A 26,794-nucleotide genomic window follows, 5' to 3' on the forward strand; every position below is an offset into this window, starting at 1 on the left:
GAAGGATCCTAACATCCATCCTGCATGTGCAGAAACTCTCTCAAACCCGCTCTGACAGGTGGGAGAGTCTGACGGGGTAATTATCGTTGGATGTTTGATGTGAGCGAGCTCTCCCAGCTGACAGTTTGTTTTTACACAACAGTCAATAAAATATCGAACTGAGCTTTAGAGAACATGAGACATCACACGTCTACCCACAGCGTAAACATGTTTGTGTGTGCAGAAAAATCCAGGGTAAACAGCACAGTTAGTGTAAGTCAGTGGCCTCTTTCCTCACATCTTAGTCCTGCACTCTGCAACAAGGAGTCATAAATGAGGAATAGGGCGTCTGGTTCTGCAGCTCTGAGGCATCTTTATAATGCCCAAGATCATAAATGTATAGTTTTTTATATTCCTGACAAACTGTTTTACCGTGCCCGCCTGTCAGACAGCACAGCTACGGCTACAGCTACAGGAACAAACAAAACATAGACTTATATAAAAAAAATCCCCCCGTACAGTGTGTGTCAATCGAGACATGAGCTAATCACACCTATTTGGTTTTTTTTAACCAGACTGTAAACATGTTAACCTCTGCTGTAAAAACAGGCTTTTTAGAATGGGTGTGGATGTGACTTCCTGTGCTTCTGCAGCCAGCCTCTATTGGACACTTGGGGAACTGCAGGAGTTTACACTTAAGCATCGGCTTCATTTTTCATCACTGGATGTTGCTGCTTGGTTTTCGTCCAACATAATGTTTAAGTATCACATACTAACACAAACAATCTTATCTACCAATTCAGCTGTGGACCAACAACTCAAATATCACACGAGGTACATTTTTATTATTCATTCATTCAACCTTTATACTCGAGTGATCATTGTGGGGCATCCCTCATTTACAACCACATCGAGTGGTTACAGCATCAATTGAAAGACAGACAACAAATCACTCAAAGAAACAGAAAACAGACGGATACAAGACCACCTCAAGTAAACCGGGGGGTTCTCTCAGAAGATAAGACAATGAAAAGAAATATTAAAAACACGAGAGTAAGAAACAGTGTAAAATAATGAAGTTGAGTAGAATAAAACACTAAGTTAAAAAACAGAGGTTTGTGGATAATAGGAACACTTTTTAAAACAGAGAGAGAGCACAAGTAAGATCACAGACGGGCGTACATACATGTATGCACATTTACACAAAGCACATACAGAATCTTTGAAAAAACTCGACAATAGAAGTTTTATTTTAGCATCTGTTTCAAAAGATTTACATTTTTTTTTCCAGTGGAGTTGGGTGGCTTCGAGGAGATGAGTGTAACAGCTGTTCTCTGTGTTAAAAAAGACTTCTCTGTGGGGATCCTTTCTGTAATGTTGTCAGACACTTAGAATCACAAGCTGAGCCGGAGAACTTCTGTGGAGAAACTTCTTTGATACGTTTGAAGCACGAGTCAGCAGAGATCACTTCACAGTCTTTACAACCTGTGTCATGGCCGCCGGCTGAAAACAGTCTGCAGGAGCGATGCCCAAACTTTTTGTGCATTTCATATATGTCACTTGTACGCCAAAATCGATCAAATCAGAGCCCAGGTTGAAGATGCAGGAAATGGGTGTTCACTTTCTTTGCTCAGAGATCAGATGTTTGATGTGAGAGGAAGATGTTTTGGAGAGCTTTGCAGAAACAATGCTGCCTCTCATGTAGTGACTCAGTGATTTTCATTCCGAGGCCTGCAGGAAGAAAGAGAGCGAGAGAGGGAGAGGGAGGGAGAGGGAGTCAATGATTTCCCCCAGCGCCGGTTTCACTCGTGTCTCCCGTCGCTCATCTGACCCATCCGTTATGCTGAGCCAGGGGGAAATCTGATTGGGCTCATTACCTTCTCCTCAGAACTGATACAGGAAGTGAAGGATGGAGAGAGAGAGAGAGAGAGAGGGCTCATTGTGAATGGACACCATCAGCAGCGTTGTCACTATCAGAGTGTATGGCCCCCTGCCAGTGCTCTCCTATCTCACCTGGCTCTCCTGTGTGTGCGTGCGTGCGTGTGTGTGTGCGTGCGTGCGTGCGTGCGTGCGTGCGTGCGTGCGTGCGTGCGTGCGTGCGTGTGTGTGCGTGCGGAGGAAACAGATGAGCCTGTTGGTCTCTGCGTCCTGCTGCAGGGAGGCGGGGGTGAGCGGGTGGACAGAGAGACTATTGGCATGCATTGTCTCATCACTCGGCTGGCTGCTGAATAAGAAGGGATGGATGACAGATAGCGTGAAGGGCGTGTAAGGTAACTGTGTCCACATCAGCGGTGTACATGTGGTGAACTCGGCAGCAGGAGGGACTTCTGGATTTAAAATGACCTTCCTAATGAAGCTCTGGTTTCCTGTCAGGGCTGTCTGAGGATGTGTTTTTACTGATGTGACACCACAGAGAAAACAGTTTAAACCTCTTTATTAGAGCAGAAGAACACTCAAAGAAGACACCATGGTGTTTACTGAGAAAACTGCACGTGGTCTCTGTGTGGACGATCCTTCAGGTGTGCTAACAGTCTGGCGGCCAGACGGACTTCCTAGAAAGCAGCTGACTGTGTTAGTAACAGCAGAGAAACTGTTTCAAAGCACTCCAGTCAGCTCTGAGCGGACGTATTTAGAGACAGAGAGGGTGGACTCTTCTCATCATTGGGGGGGTTTGTAGACACAATATAGGGACACATATTAATGTCTAATTAAAAGTTGAAAATGGTGCTGGCGTTGTCAGCCCTTGGTCTTTTAGTGGGAAAAAGAAAAGAAGAGGCGGAGGAGACAAATAAGAAGAAACCGCACTAATGGGTGAAAGCATGGAGACTACAGCGACATGCTCAAGGGGCTTTCCTGAACCTGAGAGAGCTGGAGAGAAATGAAGCCTCCAAACAGCCAATCAGAGAGATCCCTCTCATCGACCACTGACGGCAATTCAACATGTCGAATCGGCCGAAAAAAGGCTGAAAACTAGGGCGATGATCGCTCACCGTCGGTCCAAGTGGTCATGAATTATTTGGAGAAAACAGACAAATCTATGTAAAGACTTTAAAGACCCCCGTAGAGCTGAAGTGGAACGATCCTCGTGCTCGACTACGACTTCCTCCGACGGACGAAGCTATTCAAAAAGTTCTCCCTGAAATAACGACCATCGTGATTTGATACTAATGGTTGTGAAAATAGAGACTAGGAGAACAATTATTTTAATTAGTTCTAATTAAATGTAACCTACTACCCAGTATGTGAGAAATCTCAGCACAGCCAAGCGTGCAATTAAGTCTGCACAACAATAAACGCTAACAATGAATCAATAATTGCATCGCTGGAAACGGACCCTTTCTTTCAGATACATTCACCTTTAATTAGCATAACATTACATTATTATTAGCAGGACTTCCTAATTAAAGCTCTCACATTCCCAGCAGGTAATTGGTGTCATGGAGGTCTGCTGACTGGCACGATGTAGCTGTGAATACTTGAATCTGCAGAAACGAAGCAGTTGTGTTGTTGTTCTACAGACTTTTATTACCTGAGCAGTTTGACGTCCTCAGACGTTACACACTGCGCTCACTCATAAATCAGTCAAGTGAGTTTCATGAAGCTTTCAGACAGCGATCATCACAGCTGATATTTGGAGGTTGACCTCTAAACTGCTCTGCTTACTGCCGCTCAGTCCTTTTAGGCAGAGTTATTGAACACACAATGATATTTTCACTTCCTGAGACATTTCCGATGAACCGGTGGTCCATTGAAAGTGAAAAGAATGGTTTCTGACGGTTTCTTTGAATTATACAAACCTGAAGGGCTCTACAGAGAGAGACGCTCTATTCTGACTGTGAACTCATTCATTAAATAAAAACGCTTTGAATGTCTATTCAGGCTTTTCTTCAGCTCACTGATGTGTCCAACACTCAGGATGGTGTGTAGAATTAGTTTCTTCTCAGCATCAAATGAAAGAGAATATTTTACAAAAGCAAACATGAAATAAAGGTTATAAAATGTAGCTTTAAAAATAGCAAATCTGTTTAAAATGTGCAATAAGTTACAGGTAACATTTACATTTGTTCTAAGAACAAACCTTCTGTGATGTGTTTAGAAATGATCTTACAGTGTTTTTTTTTCCAAAGATGAAACCTCCAGTTCAAATTCCTGCAGTTCCTCAAGTGTCCACTAGAGGCTGGCTGCAGAAGCACAGGAAGTCACATACACACCCATTCTAAAAAGTCTGTTTTTACAGCAGAGATTAACATGTTTACAGCCTGCTTCAAAAAACCAAATAGGTGTGATTAGCTCATGTCTCGATGGACACACACTGTACGGGGGGGTGAATGTTTTGATGACTCATCAGTTTTGATTTGATGAAGGATAAGAGTTATTCACAATAAGGCGTGTAGCTGACCTGATTGACAGGTGGGCGCGGTGTAACGGTTTGTCAGGAGGTTTAAAACCCGCCTCAGCTCCAGCTCTCAGCCTGTCGTTAGGTTGACTGAAAGTTAGACTGAGACAGCATTTCCAACATGGAGACCGCCATCAATGGGACTCCAGCGCCCCCTGCAGAATCAGAATCAGAATCAGAATTGGGGTTTATTGCAAAGTACATTTACACATACAACGAATTTGACTTGGTGTATTGGTGCTAAACAGTTAACAAGGAAATAAAGTAGAACAAGCAACAACTTAAATAATACAGTATAAGAAGATATTACAATATATAAAATAGAATTTAAAAATGTAAAATATAAAATAAAAAATAAAAATGTACAAAAGGTGCAATGAAGGAGCTGTGCAGTGGACTATGAGGAAAAATCTTAGTGTGTGTAACTACTCACAGAGTGCATGTAAGGAAGATACATTCAGGAACATCTCTTGAAGTATTGTAACAAACTCAATATCCTCAAAACTTGTACGACCTAAATTTGAAGTTAAGTCCAAAAGGAAAGCATCAGGTATCACATTTTTTCCTCTCTTCTTGGTACTACACATAAACCAGATCTATTAAATACCAAAGTGTTTGCTGAGTGTCAGAGGAGATCAAATGATCTTGTACTGTAGCATCGTGTGGTTTTACAGCTCATGACCTGTGTTTGTCTGTTCACACTGCGTTCTGTGTTTCTCTGCCCGCTGGGCCCTTTGACTCTGCACAACCTGATGGTTCAGACCTCCGGGCATAACTGTATTATCACATGTACCTTACAGGCACATTACACCTTTCAGACCCCAGTTGGACAGGTCAGACTCCGGTGATAATGACCTGTAATTAAGTAAACAGTCAGAAGCAGGACTAAGCAGAGATACTGTGGACAAACAGTCTCTGATCACCTCTAATCGTGCTCCTTTGTAAACCCACACGGCAGCCATGTTGGTTCACTGTAAACGGGCCTTTAGGGGCTTTAAAAAACAATACAGACTGATTTGAAAATGGTCGGGATAATGACCCTGTTGGCCGGGGGAGTCGTTCAGGGCCAAATTGCTGCTCGTGTTGGGCTTTGCTCTGTAATTAGGTCAGAATGTAAACGCTCGTATTGTGATGTTGGCCCGTCAGGTCCAGCTCAGCTCCAGCCTCGGTGTTAAGAGCGTATCCATGTGTGTTTGTGTGACTCATCGAGCCCCTCCAGAGCTGTGAAGAGAGCACCGGGAGGGAGGCCACGCTCATTCACAACCTCACACTCTTATCACAACATGTTTATAGCACTGTGATCTGATGTAGCGTTTATGCAGCTCTCTGAGACGCCAAAGATCCAGGACTGAGGCCGCTCACGCTCGACCCCGGGCTCACCCTCTCACCTTCCTCACACCTACAAGAACTAATTTTCCTCTTTCTCTCACTTCATCACCTCCTCCTCCTCCTGTCCACCTCCTGCTTCCTCTCTCTCTCTCTCTCTCTCTCTCTCTTATTGATCATTAGCTGATGTTTGGAAGAGAGAGGGGGTGTAATTAAGGAGCCAGACCGATCCGTCAATTCTGCTCAGCGCTGCGTGGAGGGTGCAGCAGAGCGGGCGATGGCTCTAATAGGGCCTCATACTGTAAACAACACGCACACCTGGACAGCAGCGGAACCTCGGGAGACACAGGAGAGAGAAAGTGTCGAGAAGTTGAGAGAGAGAAATGAAGTTCAACACTGTAGAGCGTGTTTGTGTCTGGGAAAGATTGTAATGTCTAAATCAAATCAAACAGGAAAGTTAAGTAACATACAGCACACACTTTAAACAGGTATGTGCACATTTTGGGGCTTTTCATTCCTTTGTTTTAGAGATAGGACAGTGGGTAAGTCGGAGACCGGATAGAGAGAGAGAGAGAAAGGAGCTACTGGTCGAACATGGACCTTAAGCCTCTGTACATGGGGCATGCACACTGACCGCCAGGCTACCAGGCGCCTCATATGTTGTTTTCTCCATGATATTATTAAATTTTTTCATGGAACCCAATGGAAGTTATTTGATGACTGATGTCGCTAATGCATGAAGCCAACAAGCTAAAAAAGCCTTCAACTCACTTTTCATAAGCAGCAGCCTCGCACAGATCTAACCAATTCTGTCTTTGACTTTAGATGAAGTCAGTTTCATACCTCCTCAGGTGTGTGTGTGTGTGTGTGTGTGTGTGTGTGTGTGTGTGTGTGTGTATGTGTATAAGTTTGTGTTGTGTGCACATAAACATGGTTGTGGGTTCACAGAGGGGGATCCTTGTGTGCATGCTCACATGTCCCTGTTGTGTTTACGCCGATCTGCGGCTTCAATCGATAAAACTATCAGAACGTGTGTGTGTGTGTGCCCTCTTGTTGACTCTGCGTGTCTCTTGTCTCTCCTCAGAGAAAGTCAGTATGCTGTCAGCATTGATCGCTCCTTTCAAGTACATCAGCCCGGGGACCAGCAGCACAGAGGACGAGGACAGTTTAAGTAAGCTCCAACTCCCCCCTCTCAGACATCGTCTCGCTGTCACACATTATTTATTTTGGGGAAACTGACTATTTCATTATGTGCTTTTAAAAAGTGATCTTTCATATATAAGTCATTAGATATGTACATGCATGCCTCATCTGGAGCGGCTCCAGCCCACCACTGAATGTCAGCACTTGATCCCAGCCTCCCACTCCACCATTAACATTCTCGCTGCGAGATCTGAACGCCGTATTTTTGTTCATTTCCCATCAGAAATGCAATACACCGCCACTTCCCCGTAACAAGGTTTGAAGAGCGTGTCGCAGCTGCTCAGACTTTGCTCTCACAGAGGAGAGAAGTGTGAAATAAAGCGCGGCTGCACACATTTTTATCCTTTCTTGGAATGATGTGATACCCACCCCCCATTACAAATAGGATTGATGCTTTGCATTGGCCACAGGGACCCGTGTTTCCCTCCGCACGGCTCAGATTCAGAACCAATTTGGAGGCAGATTACGGGATGATTTGGCGGATAACGCGGCCGTTTTTCAGGGATTTGTATTTGGATTTTAAAACACTTAAACATGGTGGAGCTGTGGTCTGAAGTGTGCTCAGGGAGATGATTGTAGATCTGTTCATTATCATTGCATTGTGTGTCGAGTGGCTCAGTCTGCTGTGTGAGATTTTGATTCTGTCTGATAAATGTGAGTCACACAGTAATGACTGCTTTCTTTCCTCTTGTTTCTCATCCCTTCATGTCCTTTCTGTTCCTGCTCTTTATTGCAGGTACGAGCAGCGCAGAGGTAAAGGAGAACCGTAACATCGGGAACTTAGAGGATCGCTCTGCTGAGTCTCTCTTCTGCTCCGACTCAGCGAGAGGTGGGAGCTCCGGTCTGAAGAGGAAGCGGCCGCTGGAGGAGGACAAAAATGGCCACATGTGTCAGCTCCGCCGAATCTACAAGAAGCTGTCGTGGTCCGAGGCTCCGAAGAACGCGTTGGTGCAGCTGAACGAGCTGCGGCCCGGCCTACAGTACTGCGTGGTGTCTCAGACCGGCCCGGTCCACGCCCCCGTCTTCTCCATCGCCGTGGAGGTCAACGGGCTGACCTTCGAGGGAATCGGTCCCACAAAGAAGAAGGCCAAGATGAGGGCCGCAGAGCTCGCACTCAAGTCCTTCATACAGTTCCCCAATGCCCCTCAGGCCCACCTGGCGATGGGGAACATCTCAAACCCCTCAGCAGACTTCACCTCGGACCAGGCCGACTTCCCCGACACCCTCTTTAAAGAGTTTGAGTCGTCGCCGTGCTCAGACGGTTTCTCGCTCTGCGGCTCGGCTGCGGAGAGCAAGCTGCTGTCCAGTGAGCTGCTGAGACACGGGCGGCTGCTCCGTCATACTCTGGACCTGATGGTGCAGGCTCAGCAGAGACTGGGGGGGATCGTTCCAGAGCCAGAGGCCCCTAAGAGCCCCGTGGCTTTGTTGAATGAGCTCCGGCCGGGCCTGCGGTACGCCTGCCTGTCGGAGCGAGCTGAGGGCCGGCGGCTGCGTAGTTTTGTGATGGCGGTGCGCGTGGACGGGCGGATATTCGAGGGCAGCGGTCGCAGCAAGAAGCTGGCAAAGAACCAGGCGGCCCAGTGTGCTCTGCAGGCCCTGTTCAATATCAGGACAGCCCCCGAGGGCCCGACAGGCCTCAAAGCCAGCAGGAAGAGCTGTCCTCATTTACCCCAGGTGAGCACACACACACACACACACACACACACACACACACACACACTCAGCGCCTGTCTGTTGCTGAGCTTCTTTGGCAGCTCCTTAACTTCCTACAGGGGCCTGTAATGACCAAAACAGCAGGCGTGCAGCGAGAAGCCAAACACCTCCCAACAAGTAATTAAGGAGGAGAGGAGATAGGAGGTAAAAAGAGCGAGGACGGATTGAGAAACAGTGGCAGTGCTGATAAAGATATGTGTGAGCAGGCTGGCATTTTAAATGTGTCAGAGTCTTCTGCATCCAGTAAAAAAAAAAAAAAAACAGGAAATCTTCTGTGTGTTTGCACGTGATAGTTGGTGCGTTTGTGTGTCTTCTGCAAAGCTGGAGTCTGGAGTAAACAGTGTGTGTGTTTGTTGTTCTGTTTAAATAGGAAAGCATGTAAATGAAGCTAATTATTGTCCTTGTGCCTCTGACACAAGAGAAATCTGCATCACTGCCCCAAAATGAGGTTTTTTTGGGGGGTGTTTGCAGAGCTGTAATTGGGAGAGTTTTGTAATTTTGCAGGATCTCCTGTTTCCTCATGTGTGGCATCACTGTGTCTACAAACATTAATTCAATCTGTGGCCCAAAGGAGATAGAAAAGCAAAGAGCAAATCGACAAACAAACCAGCGAGCACAATCCTGTGCTCATTTACCCAAATATGTAAATGGCAATCAGAACGAGGAAACAAGTTTTGGAGAAACTTCAGAAAATTGGAGCCTAAAGACATGCAAGCTGGATCTGCTGCACTTGTTGACAGCCATTTAAAACTTCATTTCAGGAGAAAATTTTTAATCTAAAGTCAAACTGCCCTGAGTCGATAGTCACACTGATTTTTAGTTGTTATGCCGCTGCATCAGCCCGGGATAGAGAGAATACGTTTTCTGTCTCTCTATAGGAACACTTATTCATACATGAATATTTAACACAAAGCTCCACATGGACTCAAGGGTTAAGGGGCAAAGGTCTCTGTGATGACCCCTGGCTTTATATAAAATAGTTGTAGCTGTAACATCGACTGGAAACTTAACATTTGGCTCCATTCATGAGATCTCAGAATTATAAAAACCGAGGTTGTGGACCCAGAATTCTCCATATATCAATCACAGCAAAGTTACACTGCATTTGTTCAGCGCGACGGTTTTACTCCATCGGACGCCGTGCGCCCTGCCCCACTTGTGTATTGTGTTTTATTTGGAAATTGACCCGACGCTCTGTGCGTTCCCCTGTCTGACTTCCTGTCTGGGTTGATCTACGATGTTTAACACGCTTGTTGTGAGTTAAACTCGTGTTAGAAAAGCGAAAACAGGCGCTGCTTTAGCTGCTTTATAAAAGGATAAAAGGCTGTTAGAGATAGTCGGTTTTGACGTCCTGAATTGAAAAAAACTTTGAACGGCTCATTTCACTTCAAAATAAAATCATGGATGGCTCAGCTGACGACTAACTAGCTAACTTATCGATCTGGAGTGAGCTCACATGTCCATGATAAAGTTAATTGTTTGGACTTTATTGTCAAACAATCTGACATTTTTCTCACATCACAGCAGCTCCATTTGCGACATAACATTTTAAGACTAGAAACAAAGATTCAAACATTTGACACAACATTTGAACATCAACATCAGTTCCTGTCTTTTCAAAATAAAAGCAGGTACTTTAATCCACACAGGAAGTAAAGCAAACTTAGCTTAAGACAGTACAAATTACAAAATAAAAGCATACAACAAAAACAGTTTGGAAATACAAATGAACAGAACTAAGTCATGCTATTAAAAAGGTGATTAATCAAGATTAACAATTGAAATTCAGCGATTAATCTGGATAATAATAAATAATTTAACAGCACTGATGTTGAGTATACAAATATATCTCTCGTCCAGATTTATTGCCAGAACAAATTCATCAATTTAGACTGAAACGTGAGGAGTTGAAGAAAGCACACACTTGCTAATCTGTGGTAATATTTTAATATATTAACATAGAGAACGGTCATGTATCTAAGCTGCTCGGGGTGTTATTTTAAAAACATGTGAAGGTTAAATTTCCCCGTCAAGTCTGAATACAACACAAAGACCGTGCAGAGCTTCACTTTCTGGAATGTGAAAAAAAAAATTAAGTCGTACACATCCAAAGTGTCCTTTCTTGTCTTTCAAGTCTTTCCTTGAAGCTGTCAGTCGATACACACACACACACACACACACACACACACACACACACACACACACACACACACACACACACACACACACACACACACACTCTGTGCTCCTCTTCGTCCTGTTGGCAGTGTGTCGTATTAACAGTCTTCTCCAGCCTTGAGGAAATAAACTGGTGCTGGTGTCCTTCCCCAGAGCTCGACATCAACCCGACAAACCTGCACATGTTTGCCTGCAAGAAACTTTCTCTTTTTCTCCGCGCTGCCACGCTGTCTAAAAGGATTTTAAGAGGATTTGCTGCACTCGCTTAGTTCCAGAAAGCACTCGCTTGTGGAATTTCTTGAAAGTCAGCCGTGATGTCTGCCAGCCTCGAGAGGCGTTTTATTTCCACTGGGAAAGGACAAAAGCACCACGAGTGAGCAAATAAACATGTGACCAGGAGAAGTGTTACATGTCAGAGCTGTGATGATAACGCAGCTCACACACACACACACACACACACACACACACACACACACACACACACACACACTCTTATGTGAGTCTGTCCTCCTGATTGCATGCTCTCTGTTTGACTACACTGCAGATGTGAGGCGTGATGTTTTGGGGGGGGTTGTCAACTGTAAACTGCAGACGTTGTGGTGCTATGCCAAGTTTTGGGCGCCATCTCTGTCATTAATATTTTCCTAGAATTCCCTCTATCTGCACCTGTTGCAGGATAAAGCTTCTGGAGAAGATCTTAAGCTGATATGAAAAGACAGAAATCATCAAGATGTTCTGAAACATTTCACATAAATAAGTACACAACATCAACAAGAGCTTTTCAGCTTTTCAACATGATTCATTCTGACAGAAACAAACCTTTTGAATCAAACTTTTACAAATGCAAACTATGAGTTTGGGTTTATTCTTACAGGCCGCCGGTTTTTATCTTTAGCTACAAAGAAGAAATACAGCTTGCTTGTTACTTTCCATATAAACAGTTATCAAAGATCTCCTTTCTCTCCTTCTCTTAGTCTTCAAACAGAGGTCGTCTTTAATCAGACATTCATTTGCATCATGTTCTTTATTTCAAGTTTTCAGGCTGGAGTTATATTTTGGGGCTTTTGCCTTTACTGGACAGAACAAAGAGACACAGGAAACATCAGGCAGAGAGAGAGGGGGAGAACATGCAGCAAAGTGTCGTGGTTTGGATTCGAACCCATGGCTGCTGCGGTGAGGAGGTACAGCCTCTGTACACGGGGCACGCAACTTAACCACGAGGCTATCTGGCGCCACCCAGGCTGTTTTTTTTGGTGTCTCTATCACACAACTTGACCTCTGTGTTTGGTTTGCTGTGGCGGAAACTTTTGGATTTCAGTCGATCCTTCATCTCACCTTTCAAACAATTGTGCAGTCAAAGTGGCAGTGCAGAGCTCTTCTGTTGCACCAAGAAATCAAGGAAGCAGTCGCTCACTTGGAAAGCGATTTTTTTTTTTTAAATGTTATTTTTAGTTTGAGTCATTTCACAAAGAGAGAAAATCGGAGGATGAGATTCAATATGTACGCCACTCCAGCCCCATATGCAGCTTGGACAGAACTCGCTCAAACTAAAACACAATCTTGTTTTTTTCTGTTCAGAGTTTTAAAATCAGTCTGGATACAATCTGGGTATGCATAAAAATAAATCCACGCTGGCACTCTTAAGAAGTAATATTGCTGCTATTTTCGTAGACAAACCAAATCCAACCAAATGTTTTGAAAAAGTTTTGAGTTGTTCTTACCATCCTGTACTCATGGAGATCTGGTTTTTATACTAAAACTTCCTCTGCCTTACACAGAAGGCAGAGCGTCATTCTGGCTTTAATACTGGACCTCTGGATCGATGGGTTCCCTTTATTACAGACCTAGAGGCTGAAGCAGCAGTTATGAAGACAAGGTCAGAAGTGGAGCTCAGGGTTTGGACACAGTGCTACGTGGTTCTGGTGATGAGCTGTGAGGATGCACAGAAGAAGAAGAAACGTTAAACGCTCCATTGTTAAGATGGGAAACGTGAGGAGACGAGAGGACGGTCGGCTGGAGATTAAAACACGAGGAAGAGGAGAAGCGTTAATCCGTCAGGCAGCTCCAGAATCTATCCCCTCCACGATGAAATATTTAAAGCAACAGGACCTGTAAGCTTCCTCACACACATACTAAAGACAAACACAGTGAGCGCGACTCGACAAGCATACCAGTTCACATCCACACATGCAACAGACTCTTTCCTGCAGCCTCCTCCTACGCTCCAGTCCGCGTGCATCGACTTCAACAATCACACCAGAAACGAAGCATCATCTGACTACACTGTTTGACATTAAAGAGTTGTTTGTCTTCCAGACAGGTCTTTAATTTTTCATTTAACCTTTATTTATCCAGGGAAATCAAAGGAGAGGGCGTTCTGCAGAGACATGCTGCCTTTCATTAACTTCACTCTGCTCACTCGTAGCGGAGAGGCGCTCTGTCAGATCACTGTCATCTACATCTAGCAGCCCCCTGAGTGATGCTCAACAGCACCTTCAGTCGTAGTTCAAGTCAGCAGGTCAGTGTTGCAGCCTCGATCGCCCAGCCTGTTCAGTAAGAGAGGCACACAAATGACTGGGTGAATCCTGAGGACGCTCAGCTGCATCTCCATGAAGACTTCAACTTATGAGAAATGAAAATACACCACCACATGCCCAAAGTGTCCTTTGGCAAGACACTTAACCTTAAGTTGCTCCCATTGCTTCGTCAGCAGTGTGTGAATGTGTATGAATGGATGAGTTAATACTGATGGACTCTTTACTCAGCAGCCTCTACCATCAGTGTGTGAATGTGTATGAATGGATGAGTTAATACTGATGGACTCTTTACTCAGCAGCCTCTACCATCAGTGTGTGAATGTGTATGAATGGATGAGTTAATACTGATGGACTCTTTACTCAGCAGCCTCTACCATCAGTGTGTGAATGTGTGTGAATGGATGAGTTAATTCTGATGGACTCTTTACTCTGCAGCCTCTACCATCAGTGTGTGAATGTGTATGAATGGATGAGTCAATACTGATGGACTCTTCACTCAGCAGTCTCTACCATCAGTGTGTGAATGTGTATGAATGGATGAGTTAATACTGATGGACTCTTTACTCAGCAGCCTCTACCATCAGTGTGTGAATGTGTGTGAATGGATGAGTTAATTCTGATGGACTCTTTACTCTGCAGCCTCTACCATCAGTGTGTGAATGTGTATGAATGGATGAGTCAATACTGATGGACTCTTCACTCAGCAGTCTCTACCATCAGTGTGTGAATGTGTATGAATGGATGAGTCAATACTGATGGACTCTTCACTCAGCAGTCTCTACCATCAGTGTGTGAATGTGTAGGTGTGACCTGCAGTGTTAAAGCACTTTGAGTAGTCATTTACCATTTGATGCATGTCATCCTCTGCTCTTCCCTCCTTACATTTTCTCTCTGTCTTCAGTTGTCCTCGCTAATAACGCCCCCAAAAAATAACCTAAAAAAGCAATAACTATTAATTGCTGAAAATCAGATTTTTCAGGAGACAAGCTGCATAAAATCCTGTTTCAATGGCAACCCAACATTTTGGATTTTATAAATAATTAATCACATTTATTACGTCTATTAACTAAAATAGACGTATGTGGTAGGTTACTTAGGGCGTTTTCACATTAGCCTCCCCTTTCCCCCGCTGGCCTGTGTTCACATCAGTAACATCGTTCTGTACCTGAGTACACAGTATGTTCACAGTCCGATACAGCAGGGGGCAGTATGCACGTGGGTGTTTTGCAAATCCGTCAAAAAGCAGAAAGAAGAAGAAGTAACCATGGTAACCACTCGTGGGCTGAGTCCATTCTGCTAACTGTGGATGTTTTTGTTGTTTCTGAGACGCCAACCTTGACCTACACGACGGTTTTTGAAGTGACATGTGCCGTTTAGAATGACTTCAGATAGCCGTCCACTTCCTTGTTTGAGCACGGTTGCGTTCCCATGTCCTGTGGACTGTACTTCAGTACACATGAATCGATACCGAGACCCCCTCTTCAAGCGAAGTCCAGCACAGTACCCGAGTACAGTACGTTTGTGTTCACACTGATCAAATGAACCGGACTTTGGGGTCTAGCGCACTCGGACCTGGGTCCCAGGTCCCTAATGTGAAACTGCTCTTTAAGTATATATATGACTCTGCTCTGTGTTGTGAATGCAGCCCCTCATAACTCCTCCTTTTCACACAGACCCTCACAGAACTCGTGGTTTGAGTCTTTCTTATTAATCAGTCAGCAGGAGGCTGTTCTTTAATCCCACCCTCAGCTCTCTACTTACCGGGAAATGTCTTTGGCCTATTAAATCCTGCACAGTGAAGTGAGAAAGTGCCCGAGTAATCCTGACACCCATTTCACCAAGTGGAATGATTACTCCTCTGTTCAGGCCTTGATTGGCCACTTAATCTCCGCTCGCCGTCACAAAGCACCGCTGCGTCGCCTGAGAGTGTGTGTGTGTGTGTGTGTGTGTGTGTGTGTGTGTGTGTGTGTGTGTGTGTGTGTGCGGCGAGGGAAGTGTCAGAGTCAGCAGGTTCACGTGGAAAGGACAGGACGGAGGTCAGCGGTCAGGACGCCGCGCTCTGCCACCTCGGATTAAACTCTGTTTGAAGAGGGAAACGTGGCACTGCAGAGAGAATGAAAAGGAGGGTTAATGGAGGAGAGAAAGCCGCGCGTTTGTCTCTCCGTTATTACAAACACAATATTCTAATTCCTTTTCACATCAGCAGAGACGAGAAGTGACTGTGTGTTTAGTCTTTCTCCGTTCACGCTGATTTGATTTAGTTATCCCCCCTCAGATAGAGAGGATGCAGACTGGTCAAGTGCAGTCATTTTCCCGCCTCCGCTGCTGTAAATGAAATATGATTGGAGACACATGAAGGTGACCCCTGTCAGCCTGCAGAGCCACACACACAGATTGTTTTCTTTGTCTAATCTCTCCCACTTCTAATCCGTCTCAATATAAACAGCTGTGACAGGCTGATCATTAATTAATATTGCCACAACAAATTAGAGACAGCGATCGCCAGCCGAGCTCGCCCCGAGAGAGAGAGAGAGAGAGAGAGAGGTGTGAAGAGCACATTAGAGAGCGGTTGATGAGCAGCTTCAGAGGCGTGCAGATAGTGTTACAGCCTCAGCATGGGGACAGTTACACACTCAACGACACACTGTACTCACAGGATCAGCTGTGATTATCAGCAGAGGTGACGCTCTGCAAATAGTCTGATAAAACATCTGCATCCATCAACGTCCGCCGCCTCAAACAAAAACACTGCTATGCTGCTCGGGGTTTGAAATAAATCTAGAGACGTGTCCACATGTTTGTGTCAAAACAGTTCCATCTTTTTCAAGGAGATAATTAAGGTTTGGTTTTGGTTCATCTGGGGATAAACTTTCACAGTTTGATGACTTAACCAGAGGTCGAGGACCCACATGCAGAACCAAAATTATTCATTTCAACAAAAGCCAAAATGTTCAAAATCCAACAAGGTCTAAACACAGGAAGAAAAAAAACGACCACAAGAGTTCACAAAAAATCCTCACAAGGAGTCATGGAGAAGGTTTGACAGATCGACTCAGAAGGACAGAAACGTGGATATTCACTGGGGTCGTCAAACTGCAGGAAGTAAAACTAGACATGAAACACAGGGGAAAGAACTACAAAATAAAACAGGAAACACTAACGACTAAAAACAGGACAGACAGTAAAATACACTTAATCAATCAATCATTATTTGCCAATTCATAAATTATGTTATCTCGAGACACTTTACATAAAGCAGGTGAAAGACCTTACCTGCTGTTTAAACTGCTAAATGATTCTGGGATCGTGCTTTGGTGTATGTTTCATTCTTGATGTACGGCATAAACCGACTCCTGCTCGAGTGTAATCAGACGTTTTAACTCTCAAAACAAAAACTCGTCCATTCCAAGAATCTTTTCTCCTCTCCACTACAGACTGTGTGTTCAGATCTCTGTTTATAGATATTGACAGATGGAAATCTGTAATCCACTTTAGGAAACATGATGGTTATTTTATCATGTTTTAATTGAATATCTGGAGGGTTTTTATTTGTGTAAGCCTCTTAGCTATGTTCATTTGATTTCACTGTTTTTGCCTTTTTTTGCCTGTAAAGTACTTTAGACTGAGAAAACTTTATTAAACCAAGAGGGCGTTCAGGTCCACAGTCCACCCAGACCATGCACACATTCACAGACAAAATACAGACTCGTGATGTCTCCATCATGACATGCTTTATCGATAACGTTGTTATAGTTTAAATCTTCACACGGATAAAACAAACACAGCTCTGACAACAACTCAGCCAGCGGGACTCAAGCTTCTCCCTCATTGTAGACAGTCATGACTCAGAGAGATATTTACACAGGATAGACTGGATTTATGATATATGTTGCACATTCTTCCTTTAAGAAGTGACTTCATCATGTGCATCCATAAAATATGTCATTCTATTTCATCACTTATATCATACAATAATAATAATAACGTGAGCTCGGAGCTGTTTGCCTCGGGACTGACAGCCTGCCCTTTAAGCAGCCTCTTACCTCGTCGTGTGGTATTTAAAGAATGAGAGGAGATTTGTGTGTGAAATTACTGAACAATAATGTCCCCCCCCTCGTTCATGGAAAGGTTAGAATCCTCCTCAGCCGTCTTATTATTGATGCAAAGTGTGACCTATAAGGCTAATGTACGGCGTCAGCACACAGCGGAGGGAGAATCCCCCCCGAGCGAGGAGGAGCTGAGAGGTGTTGGCTCGGGTCAAGTCCCCTCACATTTACAGTAAAACAGTTTGTAATCCATCCAGAGAAACATCAGAGGATCCTCCCTCCCTGATACCAACTCCTCACTGTTTGTGACAGATCTCCCCCCTCCTCCTCCTCCTCGCCCCTTGCTGTGAGCCGGAGCGCGGCTATAATCATTCCTGAAGAACCGCTCACACTTCATTAAAACCATAATCAAGTTCATTACAATTTCATAGGCGTTCAGGTACCAAACGGCTTCCGATAAATCATGACGATTGGTCCTGTGTGGCTGGCATGTGTAGGTTTATCTCCGGCTCTCAGGCAGGAGAGGGGGTGGGGGCGTCTGGATGTCTGGCCTTTAAATGACCTTCCATCCAGGAGAAATGGACCGTTCAGTCATACACGCCTGATGAAGACACGCACAAGAAAAACAGTCACATTGAAGCTGGAAGATCAGATTGTTCATGAAGGCAACACAGAGAAAAAAAGAGCAAGATGAGCAACAATAAATTAAGACTCCACCCACATGCTGCACAAACCTTTATGACTTAAAGCTTTGGCCTCACGTCACACACTTATGGAAGCGCCCACGTGAGCGGGCAAGAAAGGCTTCCTACCGGCGCACGCTACGGAGACGTTATCAGACTCAGGCCTCGTCCACATGTAGGCGGGTGTTTTTGAAAACGTTGCTTTTTCTTGTTTGTTTTGAACTTTCTCACACCAACTGGGTTTTAGGTTTACTGAAGACACACCTTCAGTAAAACTCCTTCCAGGGTGAAGATGTTCAGAGATGTCTGTTTAAGGTGTTTCTGGGTCGACGGAGAAATTAGATTCGTCATCGTGCGTCGCCGTCTCTTTAGTTTTCATGAGATTAGAGCGAGGGCAGACGTACCCGAACTAGCGCTGGTGCTAACAATGCTAACTGGACTTTTGACATGCTCACACATACAGTTACTCTCCCACATGTTGACGAGCAGAGACGGCTTGATTGGACGACTTTGTAAATGAAATGGTCATTGAATGGCGAGAACATTTTTGCATGTTGTTGACTTGATTGTTGTTGTTGGCGTGCTCATGACAGCATGTGCAGTGCGTGTTTGCAGGGTATCATTGTCTCCGTCCTCTTCCGCTTAACCTCAGCCGTCGTATCAAACAGTACAGAGACAGGCTTACCGGCTGCTTTGTAGCTGAAGGCTGATGTGTGAACTAGCGCCGTAAAGACGCACGCACTTCTCACCAGATGACCTCGACCCGCTGACAAAGTTACATAGTGCTGAAAACAGGCGAGCGGAGGGCTCTGTGAGAGAGATTCCGCTCTCCCTGTTGGAAGTTATCGTTCTGTTAGATTGACTTTGATGCGAGTATTTGTTGCTTAAATAATTAAAATATTCGCAGGGGTTTTATGACGTCAGTGTGTTTTCTGATCATAGAGAAGTTCATCTAGCAAAAAGAAATCAATCAGGAAACACGTCGTTAATGTATCGAGACGTCCTGAATGAATCTAATCATCCAGACGTCGCTGCTGCTGATTGGTCATTTCAGTTTTTATTTCATGATAATCAGCAATGAGACCAATTCATGTCCTCCAAACAAAATTTCACAAACTTCAGTCCTACACACACACATGCACACACATGCACACACACCCACACACACACACGCACGCACGCGCACACGTGCACACACGCGCACACGCACGCACACGCACACGCACACACACACAGATCCCCTGGCAGTGATGGTCCCTCTGCACACACACACGCACACGCACGCACACACACACGCACGCACGCGCGCACACACACACACGCACACACGCGCACACACGCGCACACACGCACACGCGCACACACGCGCACACACGCACACACACACACACACACACAGATCCCCTGGCAGTGATGGTCCCTCTGCACACACACTCACATGCCTGGATGATCACTTTGGACCCTCTGGACCCCCCAAACCCTCTGTAGATGTCCCCTTAGGGGTCTCGCTCATGGAGCGCGTTGTTTATGTTTTCTGCTCGACTGAGAGACCAGATATGATCAGAGGTGGGTTTTTTATAAACGCTCACCTCTGCAGCAGTCTGATAATACCTTTATCCACTCAAATACATTTATTAAAAGGGAACCACACCTGGAAGACACAGAAATCTATTTTATTATCTCTGTCTAACAAAGAAGGGCGTGTTACTGAAAGCAGACTGGTAGAACAGGCTATTTTTTGTAGGCATGCAACTTGTCTTCAATTGAAGCTTCTTTTTAAACAAACCATCACTAAACAAAGTGAATTTTCTAAACAGTATATTAGCGTTTTCTTTAAATGCATGTTTGTGATTGTGACCTTATGAGGGAGAGCAACAACATCAATCACTCAATCAATCAATCAATCAATTTTTATTTGTGTAGCGTCAACTCATAACAAGTTTTATCTCGAGACACAAAAAGCAGGTAAAAGACCTTACTTATTGTTATGTTACAAAAAGCAGGTTAAAGACCTTACTTATTGTTACAATGAGTATGGTCTTCACAGGGCTAGACTGCGCCGGGCATTCATGTTGATAGATATTTACCAGAGGATGGCTGTGGCATAGTAAATAGTTACATGCAGTTCGTAGTTAGTGCTTCCAGGAGGACTGCCCCTGAAATCATCCTGATCTGGTTGTTCACACATGCACCTCACAGTAGGAGACTCTCACCTCTAAAGCTTCAGGAAGTAGTGTTTTTGTAGTTGTTTCTATCTGATCAAGAGTCCAACAACATCAGCGATCTATAAGTCTTTTGTTCCAGTTTTGTTCCTCCTTTAAAAGTTTGTAGTGGTGTTTGATTTTCGGCTCATGTTTTCTTACAGATATTTTCATTATAAAAATAAACTCTCACATCCACAGTTTCCTTGTCATTGTACAGGAAACTTTTGCGTCTGACACACGTCATGAGCTCAACGACATCTCCTAATGTCTGACTGAGAGCAAAGAAAACAATATCTGTGAAGGTTTCCAATACGAGTGATGCAAACATGTTTCACAACCAGAGAGGATTTTCACTCCCCGGCTTGACTCGTGCTAAGAAGGCAACTCCCTGTAATTCCTAAAGTGTTGACCTATCTCTTTAAATGCTGAACCCTGCAGGGTTGCAGTTTGTGCACCTTTGAATTATCCTGCAGCTTTCTTTAAACTCACATCACTGCATCCTGCAGAATTAGCAGAACTCTGGGAACAACAGCACATTTTCTCTCTTTGCCTAAATTACCCCAAAGATGGAGAAACTAAACATCTGTTTCCTCTGTCGCTCTCTGGGACTGTACATACGCTAAGTCCCGTTGGGGGGGCGAGAAATAATGTGCACATATGAGAGAGAGGAGGTGAGTGGAGGAGGAGGAGGGGGAAGGAAGGTGAGGATGGATGGATGGAGTGCAGCGGGGGGAAAGAGAGAAAACCTCAGCGGAACAAAAGACCTTCAGGATTAATTAGGCGTCAGATTGGTTTCAGGGCACTGGGGGGAGAGAGAGAGAGCGGGTGAGAGACATTGGGTGGGGGGGGGGGTGGGGGTGGGGGGGGGGGGGGGGTAGAGTTTAGCATTCTGGGAAGACCTCATGTCCTCGGCGCTCATATTTCAGCCTCCTGGCCGTGAGTGTACAGCAGGCAGCTAGTTAAGGAAACCTCCGTCCGCACATTATGGATGAAGCCGCCTCCTCGTCTTCGTGTATTTTTATGTTCTCCCGGCGGGCAGAGAGAGGAAACACTGAGGTCACATGTGTAACGCATAATGTTTACAAGATGGCTTTTTCACCCAGTGTTAGGCACATATTCTGTATGTGTGATCAGAATAATATCTCAGGGACAAAACGAGCAATAATTCATGGTGTTCTGTCCGTACGGCAGCGTCTCTCTGTTGCTCGTGCTCGCCTTTGCTCTACCAAATGAGACAAAAATAAACACAACTGAACTTCTGCTTACCCGCTGTTCTTATCAGCTGATTGTTCTGAAATGATTGTGGACGTAAACCCTTTAATACCCTCTCTGTGGAAACTGTCAACATTTGATTTAAAAACTTCCAGAGTAACTGGTGGATTTTTCCTCCTCAGTGCATATTTTGAAACTTAAAACCTGCAGAGAATAATACCTCTTCTATCCAGAGGGAACAATTCATTGTGAAGGCAGGCGGGTAGTCATTGATTTTTCTAGCCATGCAACTTGTCCTGAATTTAAGTTTCTCCATAAAGTTAACTCTCTAAACAGTATATCACTGTTTTCTTTAAGTGCATGATCATGACCTGATGACGGGGAAAAGATGTTGAAAACTGGCGCTGTCATCTCCATTCACATTGCTAGATATTTAGCAGAGGATGGCACCTGCAAAGTGGTTAGATCTCTCAGACGGACTGCCCCTAACATCCTCCTGTTTTCCATATGTTGCACTACATTGTGGCTTTAAAGATGAATTAGCAGCAGATTAAATGTTTAATCAGCATCAGCAGAGATTAAATGTTGCTTTGACTCCATGTTTTACATTCAGTACGACTTCTGCTCATTTGATCTGCGTGCATGTGTTTAGAAAACCACAGGGATCGCTACTTGAGCTTCTGACTTTGTCCGATGACGGTGGATTGGTTTACATGCAGCGTGGAAGTTTTGTGCACGTTCACAGAGCAGGGGTCAGCTCCTATGTAGACCCTCGTTACCGTGGCCACTTTGACTGTACTGTGGAAGACATTAGCCTTTTAAAGCTTCTCACACTCCATATGAGTCACATATATATATAAATCTGTTTAGCATGAATCAGAAGGAAATGTGAGAAATATCTGCTCACATTGTCTTCATGCAGCAGCGAGTTCTCCGCGTCTGAAAGCAGCTGTGATCATACTGAACTTCTGCTCTGATCTGCTGATCTTTTGCTCACAGATTTGCTGATTCAGGTCACAAACTTCACCTCTAAATTGAAGAGGCGGTCCCGAAGCTTCCCGTTAATACCGTCTCTGTTGTCATTGTCACATAGGGAAGTTTCCGGCTCGACCTTCGATGGCACCTTCTCCACTCGCGATACAGGAAGTGCTGAACTCTGCATACAGATGACCCGGCTGACACGGTTTCCCCTCGTTTCCTCCTCGTATAGCACATCAAATGTCCTGCAGGCAGGGGACGACTCGTGCCCTACGCACATTTGTACCAATCATTGATGTATCTCAGAGGCGGCTGCTGCGTGCGGCTTTAAGATATCTGAACTTTAGAACAAAGTCTTCCATCGAGACGGGCTGATTCATTGTTCGATTGGCTTCACAGAAAAAGTGATAACGCTTTCAAAGATCGTGTTAGACGAGGAAAAAATATCCTCAGCTCACAGTTTGAATAGTTATCATGTGCTTTAATCTGAAAGGGAAAGTTTCCAGTCACGGCGACTTTTAAGCTTTTAGATGAAGAAAAGTTTGACCCGTCTCTCTGCACTTACTGTCACTTTCAGCTCGCAGGATGATGAATGACTAATCGAGCCAGCAGAGTCACCCTCACAGCCACATTTTACTTGAACCACTCTGACTCTTTATACATTCCTCATGTAGCTTTAGCCCCTTGTTCGTCCGCAGGTACACAGAAAATCCATTCCAGCTGCTGTTTCCTGCCTCTGATGTAGCTCAAACAGACGGAGGAATGAAACAGCACAGTCACACACAGACGCTTTCACTGTGAGGGACGAGGAGAGTTTAATGCTCTAAAATCACAAACAAGAGAAGGTGGAACTTAAATAAATCTGACTGCTGGATGATGTCACATCCTTTACAGAGGAAAACAAACAAAAACATTCAGGGGGTTAAAGTCAGAGTCAGCAGCTTGTTCCTTCAAAATAAAATACAGACCTGTCCTAAAGTGAAGCTGCTCCACTGTCCCTTCTGGGCCTCCATACATGTGTGGTGGTGACTGTGTCTGCAGAGACTGTCCTCTGACTGGATTTTACTGGTCTGCTTTGTTCTGGTTGACTCGGGACGTTTCTGGGTGGAGCTTGTGTGTTTCCTCCAGCCAATGACATGTTGCTGCATGAGCTGGGGATCGAACCCCTGACCTTCCGACCTCACCCACAGCCGCCCCCCGTTTTAAAAGACTCTTACAGGATAAATGGTGATGATAATTAGCACAAAATCTTTCTGTGAAAATAACAAGAATTAAATCATATGGAAGTCTTCAGTGTAACACGGATTCATCTGAGATTTTCTGGTTTTTTTCTGAACACATGAAAAGTTGACATTTGAGAAAAGTTTTAAAATTGTCTTTTCTTCTTTACAATAAATAATGAAACACAAACACTGTTGTTTAAAGGGCTCTTCAATGCTCTTTTGGTTTTTTTTGTAAATGCTGCCTGAAATGTCAACGTTGAGCTTTGTCACATTTATTGATAATTAAGACTCTTTTTTTTTTTCCAGGTAGAACTCACACAGGTTTACATGAGTAACTGCACATTTATCTATGTAGTTTTTCTTTCTTGATCCCTTTACTCAAACACATTACAGCTTCAGCATCTTGAGATGAGACAGATACCTTTCATTAACTTCTGTTCCCCGCAGCTCCACACATATTCAGTGCTTCATCTCTGGGATTTAAGTGTAACCTGAGCAGCAGATGAGGACGTAGCATGCACAAATAAAGACAGTGTAGAGACGATGATCTCGCTCTCTTAAACGGCTGCATCGGGTACTCTGCAGGAGGGGACCGCAGCATGCATCAGGCATGCTATCATTAGAAAAACAGTCCGACACCTCAGACAGCAACCAGCGATGATGATGTGTCATTCACAAAATCAGGCATGAATTCTAAAGTGGAATAAATCTGACACACATAGAAACAGACTTTCAGTGTAGATTTCTCTTTTTTCTGTTTAATATTGACTCTCCTTCAGTCTGCTGTCACGCCTCTCTGCTCTCTCTGCCGGCCTGCTGCAGGAGGTTATGAAGAGTGTGTGTGTGTGTGTGTGTGTGTGTGTGTGTGTGTGTGTGTGTACTTGAAAGGAAAGAAAAGGTGACAAAAGAGAGCACGAGCATTTGTTACAGTCTACCTGCTTACTCTGCAGACGCCTACTGATGGATTTTTAGTAAATGTTAAAGGAGCAGGGGCCACACACTGTTTTCTCTGCACGATCAAAGGCCTTTCTCCCTCTATTATTTGCATTCATTTCACCTGCAGGCTGAGAAGTGTGTATTATATTATGCTGCTGAACCTGAGTGTGTGTGTGTGTGTGTGTGTGTGTGTGTGTGTGTGTGTGTAGAGAGAGAGGGATCGTGCTCTGTTTAAGCCTCCTCTGTCAGGTGTTAGACGCCACATTCATCAGAGCAGAAAAGAGCCGAGCGGTTTTCAGCAAAGGGCAGCTCGACGTCAGGAAAACACATCGCTGCTGTTCAGAGAGAAGGAACTCACATGTCCAAAAGTAAAGTGATCACAGTTCCACATCCCGTTAATCAGTTTGTCCTGAAGGATTTAAAGGGCCGACGCACCTTTCTGTTCCCCCACAGAGAGAGCATCTGTTAGTTGCAGCTTGCAGTGAAACGTGGAGTAATGAGGGGTTTAATATTTGTCATTTTAAGTCTCACTTATTAGACTCACAAAGATTCCTCAGCCTGCATTAATGGGCAGGATCTTTGGCAATCATTTCGGGTTAATGAACTCTAATATTCAAAAGTGTTACAGCCTGAAAAATCATTCTAATTACACTTTGCACAACTTGACCTTACACGTGAAACTCCAAGCTGAAGTTAGGGACCGTGCGATGGCAGTGATGCATCATGCAGAAAACTCCTGAAAAGCTCCTGACATTTCCAGGAGGAGCTGCATGTGTGAATGCAAACAGACTTCACCCGGAGTGTCTCCTCCATTGTATTTATTCTGCAGAAAGTCAGAGTGATCTGATGTGAGAACACAGCAGGATATAATCAGGAGAATTCACCTGGAGCCAGTGGGAGGGGGTGGTGACCTTTATTCCCTGTGATCACTGTAAGACCATAGACTGTCTGCACACCACCTCTACCATCTCTGTGCTCTAATGATCCTGCTGCTGCATGTTTCCTGTTCTCCAGTATGTTCTTCTCCACTCTTTAGTTCACATTGAGATTCTCTTCAACTACACGTAGCACTGATACAAAGACACATATTCTCATTGTAGTGTCGTATAGAGGATACTGTATTTGAAAACAGTTTAGCAAAAAAAGATTAGGATTTTTAAGCCAACAGCGGTATATCTTGAACTTTTACAAAAAAAGTTTGAGGCCGGATGGACTTAAAGTTAAAGGCAACACAAAGTCAGCTACCTGTTTGACCACCTCCATTACTCTCCATCCTGTCGTCGCCCCGAACCAACAAACAAACATTGACATTTCCCCGTGATCCCTTGTTGACTGTTAGGAATTCTCAAAGAGCTCCCAGAGCCATGAATCAAATGTCAGCCGTGGTGCTGCGGTGGAGCCGTATCAATATCTGATGATGTATGGCTGGCTGTAGGGCCTTTTGGCCGCAGCAGCACCCACAGAGCTGACACAGAGGCCGGTCAGAGCGAGTCCCCCAGCAGGGGGGACGAACGCTGGATAAATGACTGAGGGGGAATGGACTCTCAACACTGCACAGAACTCTTTACTCCATTACAACAACTATTGTTTTGTAATTCAACTCCATTTTTAAACACTTTAAACTTTTATATTTTTGCAGCCTGGACCTTTTTTTTTCACTTGAATTCTTAGAGATACAAAGTTTTTAAGCCTGCAGCAGTGAAACACTCTGCAATGACTCCAACATTAAGCTTTTGGGAAAAAAAAGTAGAGGCTGCTGTGTTTTTCTTTTTTACCACATATTATGATAAAGTTCAGTGTTTACTTAACTACAACGTAGTTTCTACACAATGCAAGCGATGAGCTGAGGGGGTCAGTGCAGACTGAGGGGATGCTACTTTCTAAAATTACCAACCCTGCCTTTAAAGCACTTACATAAAAACAGTAACAGACTTACTGACCCCGGCTAGCCTCTATGCTGTCCTTTGAGGTTAAATGACGGGTTTTAAATGTAGTTTTGTTGATTTGAAGAATGCACAATAACTAAAGGTCATTCTGTCAGGGTCCTCTCTGTAATGATGTCAGACACAAAATCTGAGTCCGTCAGGGCCAAAATAAAGAAGTTCTGTTGGATGTCATTTTCTCTGATTTGTTAATGGTAATGTTGCAGCCCTAACAGTCTGTTCCGCTGCTGCAAGATG

At 44.4% G+C, this 26,794-nt stretch overlaps 1 protein-coding gene across 1 annotated transcript in view; it reads left to right on the plus strand.

Moving 5' to 3' along the window:
* The window catches only part of adarb2 (adenosine deaminase RNA specific B2 (inactive)), a 173,066-nt gene that overhangs the window by 107,292 nt on the left and 38,980 nt on the right, over positions 1-26,794 (plus strand). The window contains exons 2-3 of the mRNA XM_020645365.3: positions 6,786-6,872; positions 7,641-8,578. Coding sequence (XP_020501021.1) covers positions 6,786-6,872; positions 7,641-8,578 — 1,025 coding nt within the window. The remainder of the gene's footprint in view (positions 1-6,785; positions 6,873-7,640; positions 8,579-26,794) is intronic.

Source organism: Labrus bergylta, chromosome 20, assembly GCF_963930695.1.
Source record: "Labrus bergylta chromosome 20, fLabBer1.1, whole genome shotgun sequence".
Taxonomy (NCBI): domain Eukaryota; kingdom Metazoa; phylum Chordata; class Actinopteri; order Labriformes; family Labridae; genus Labrus; species Labrus bergylta.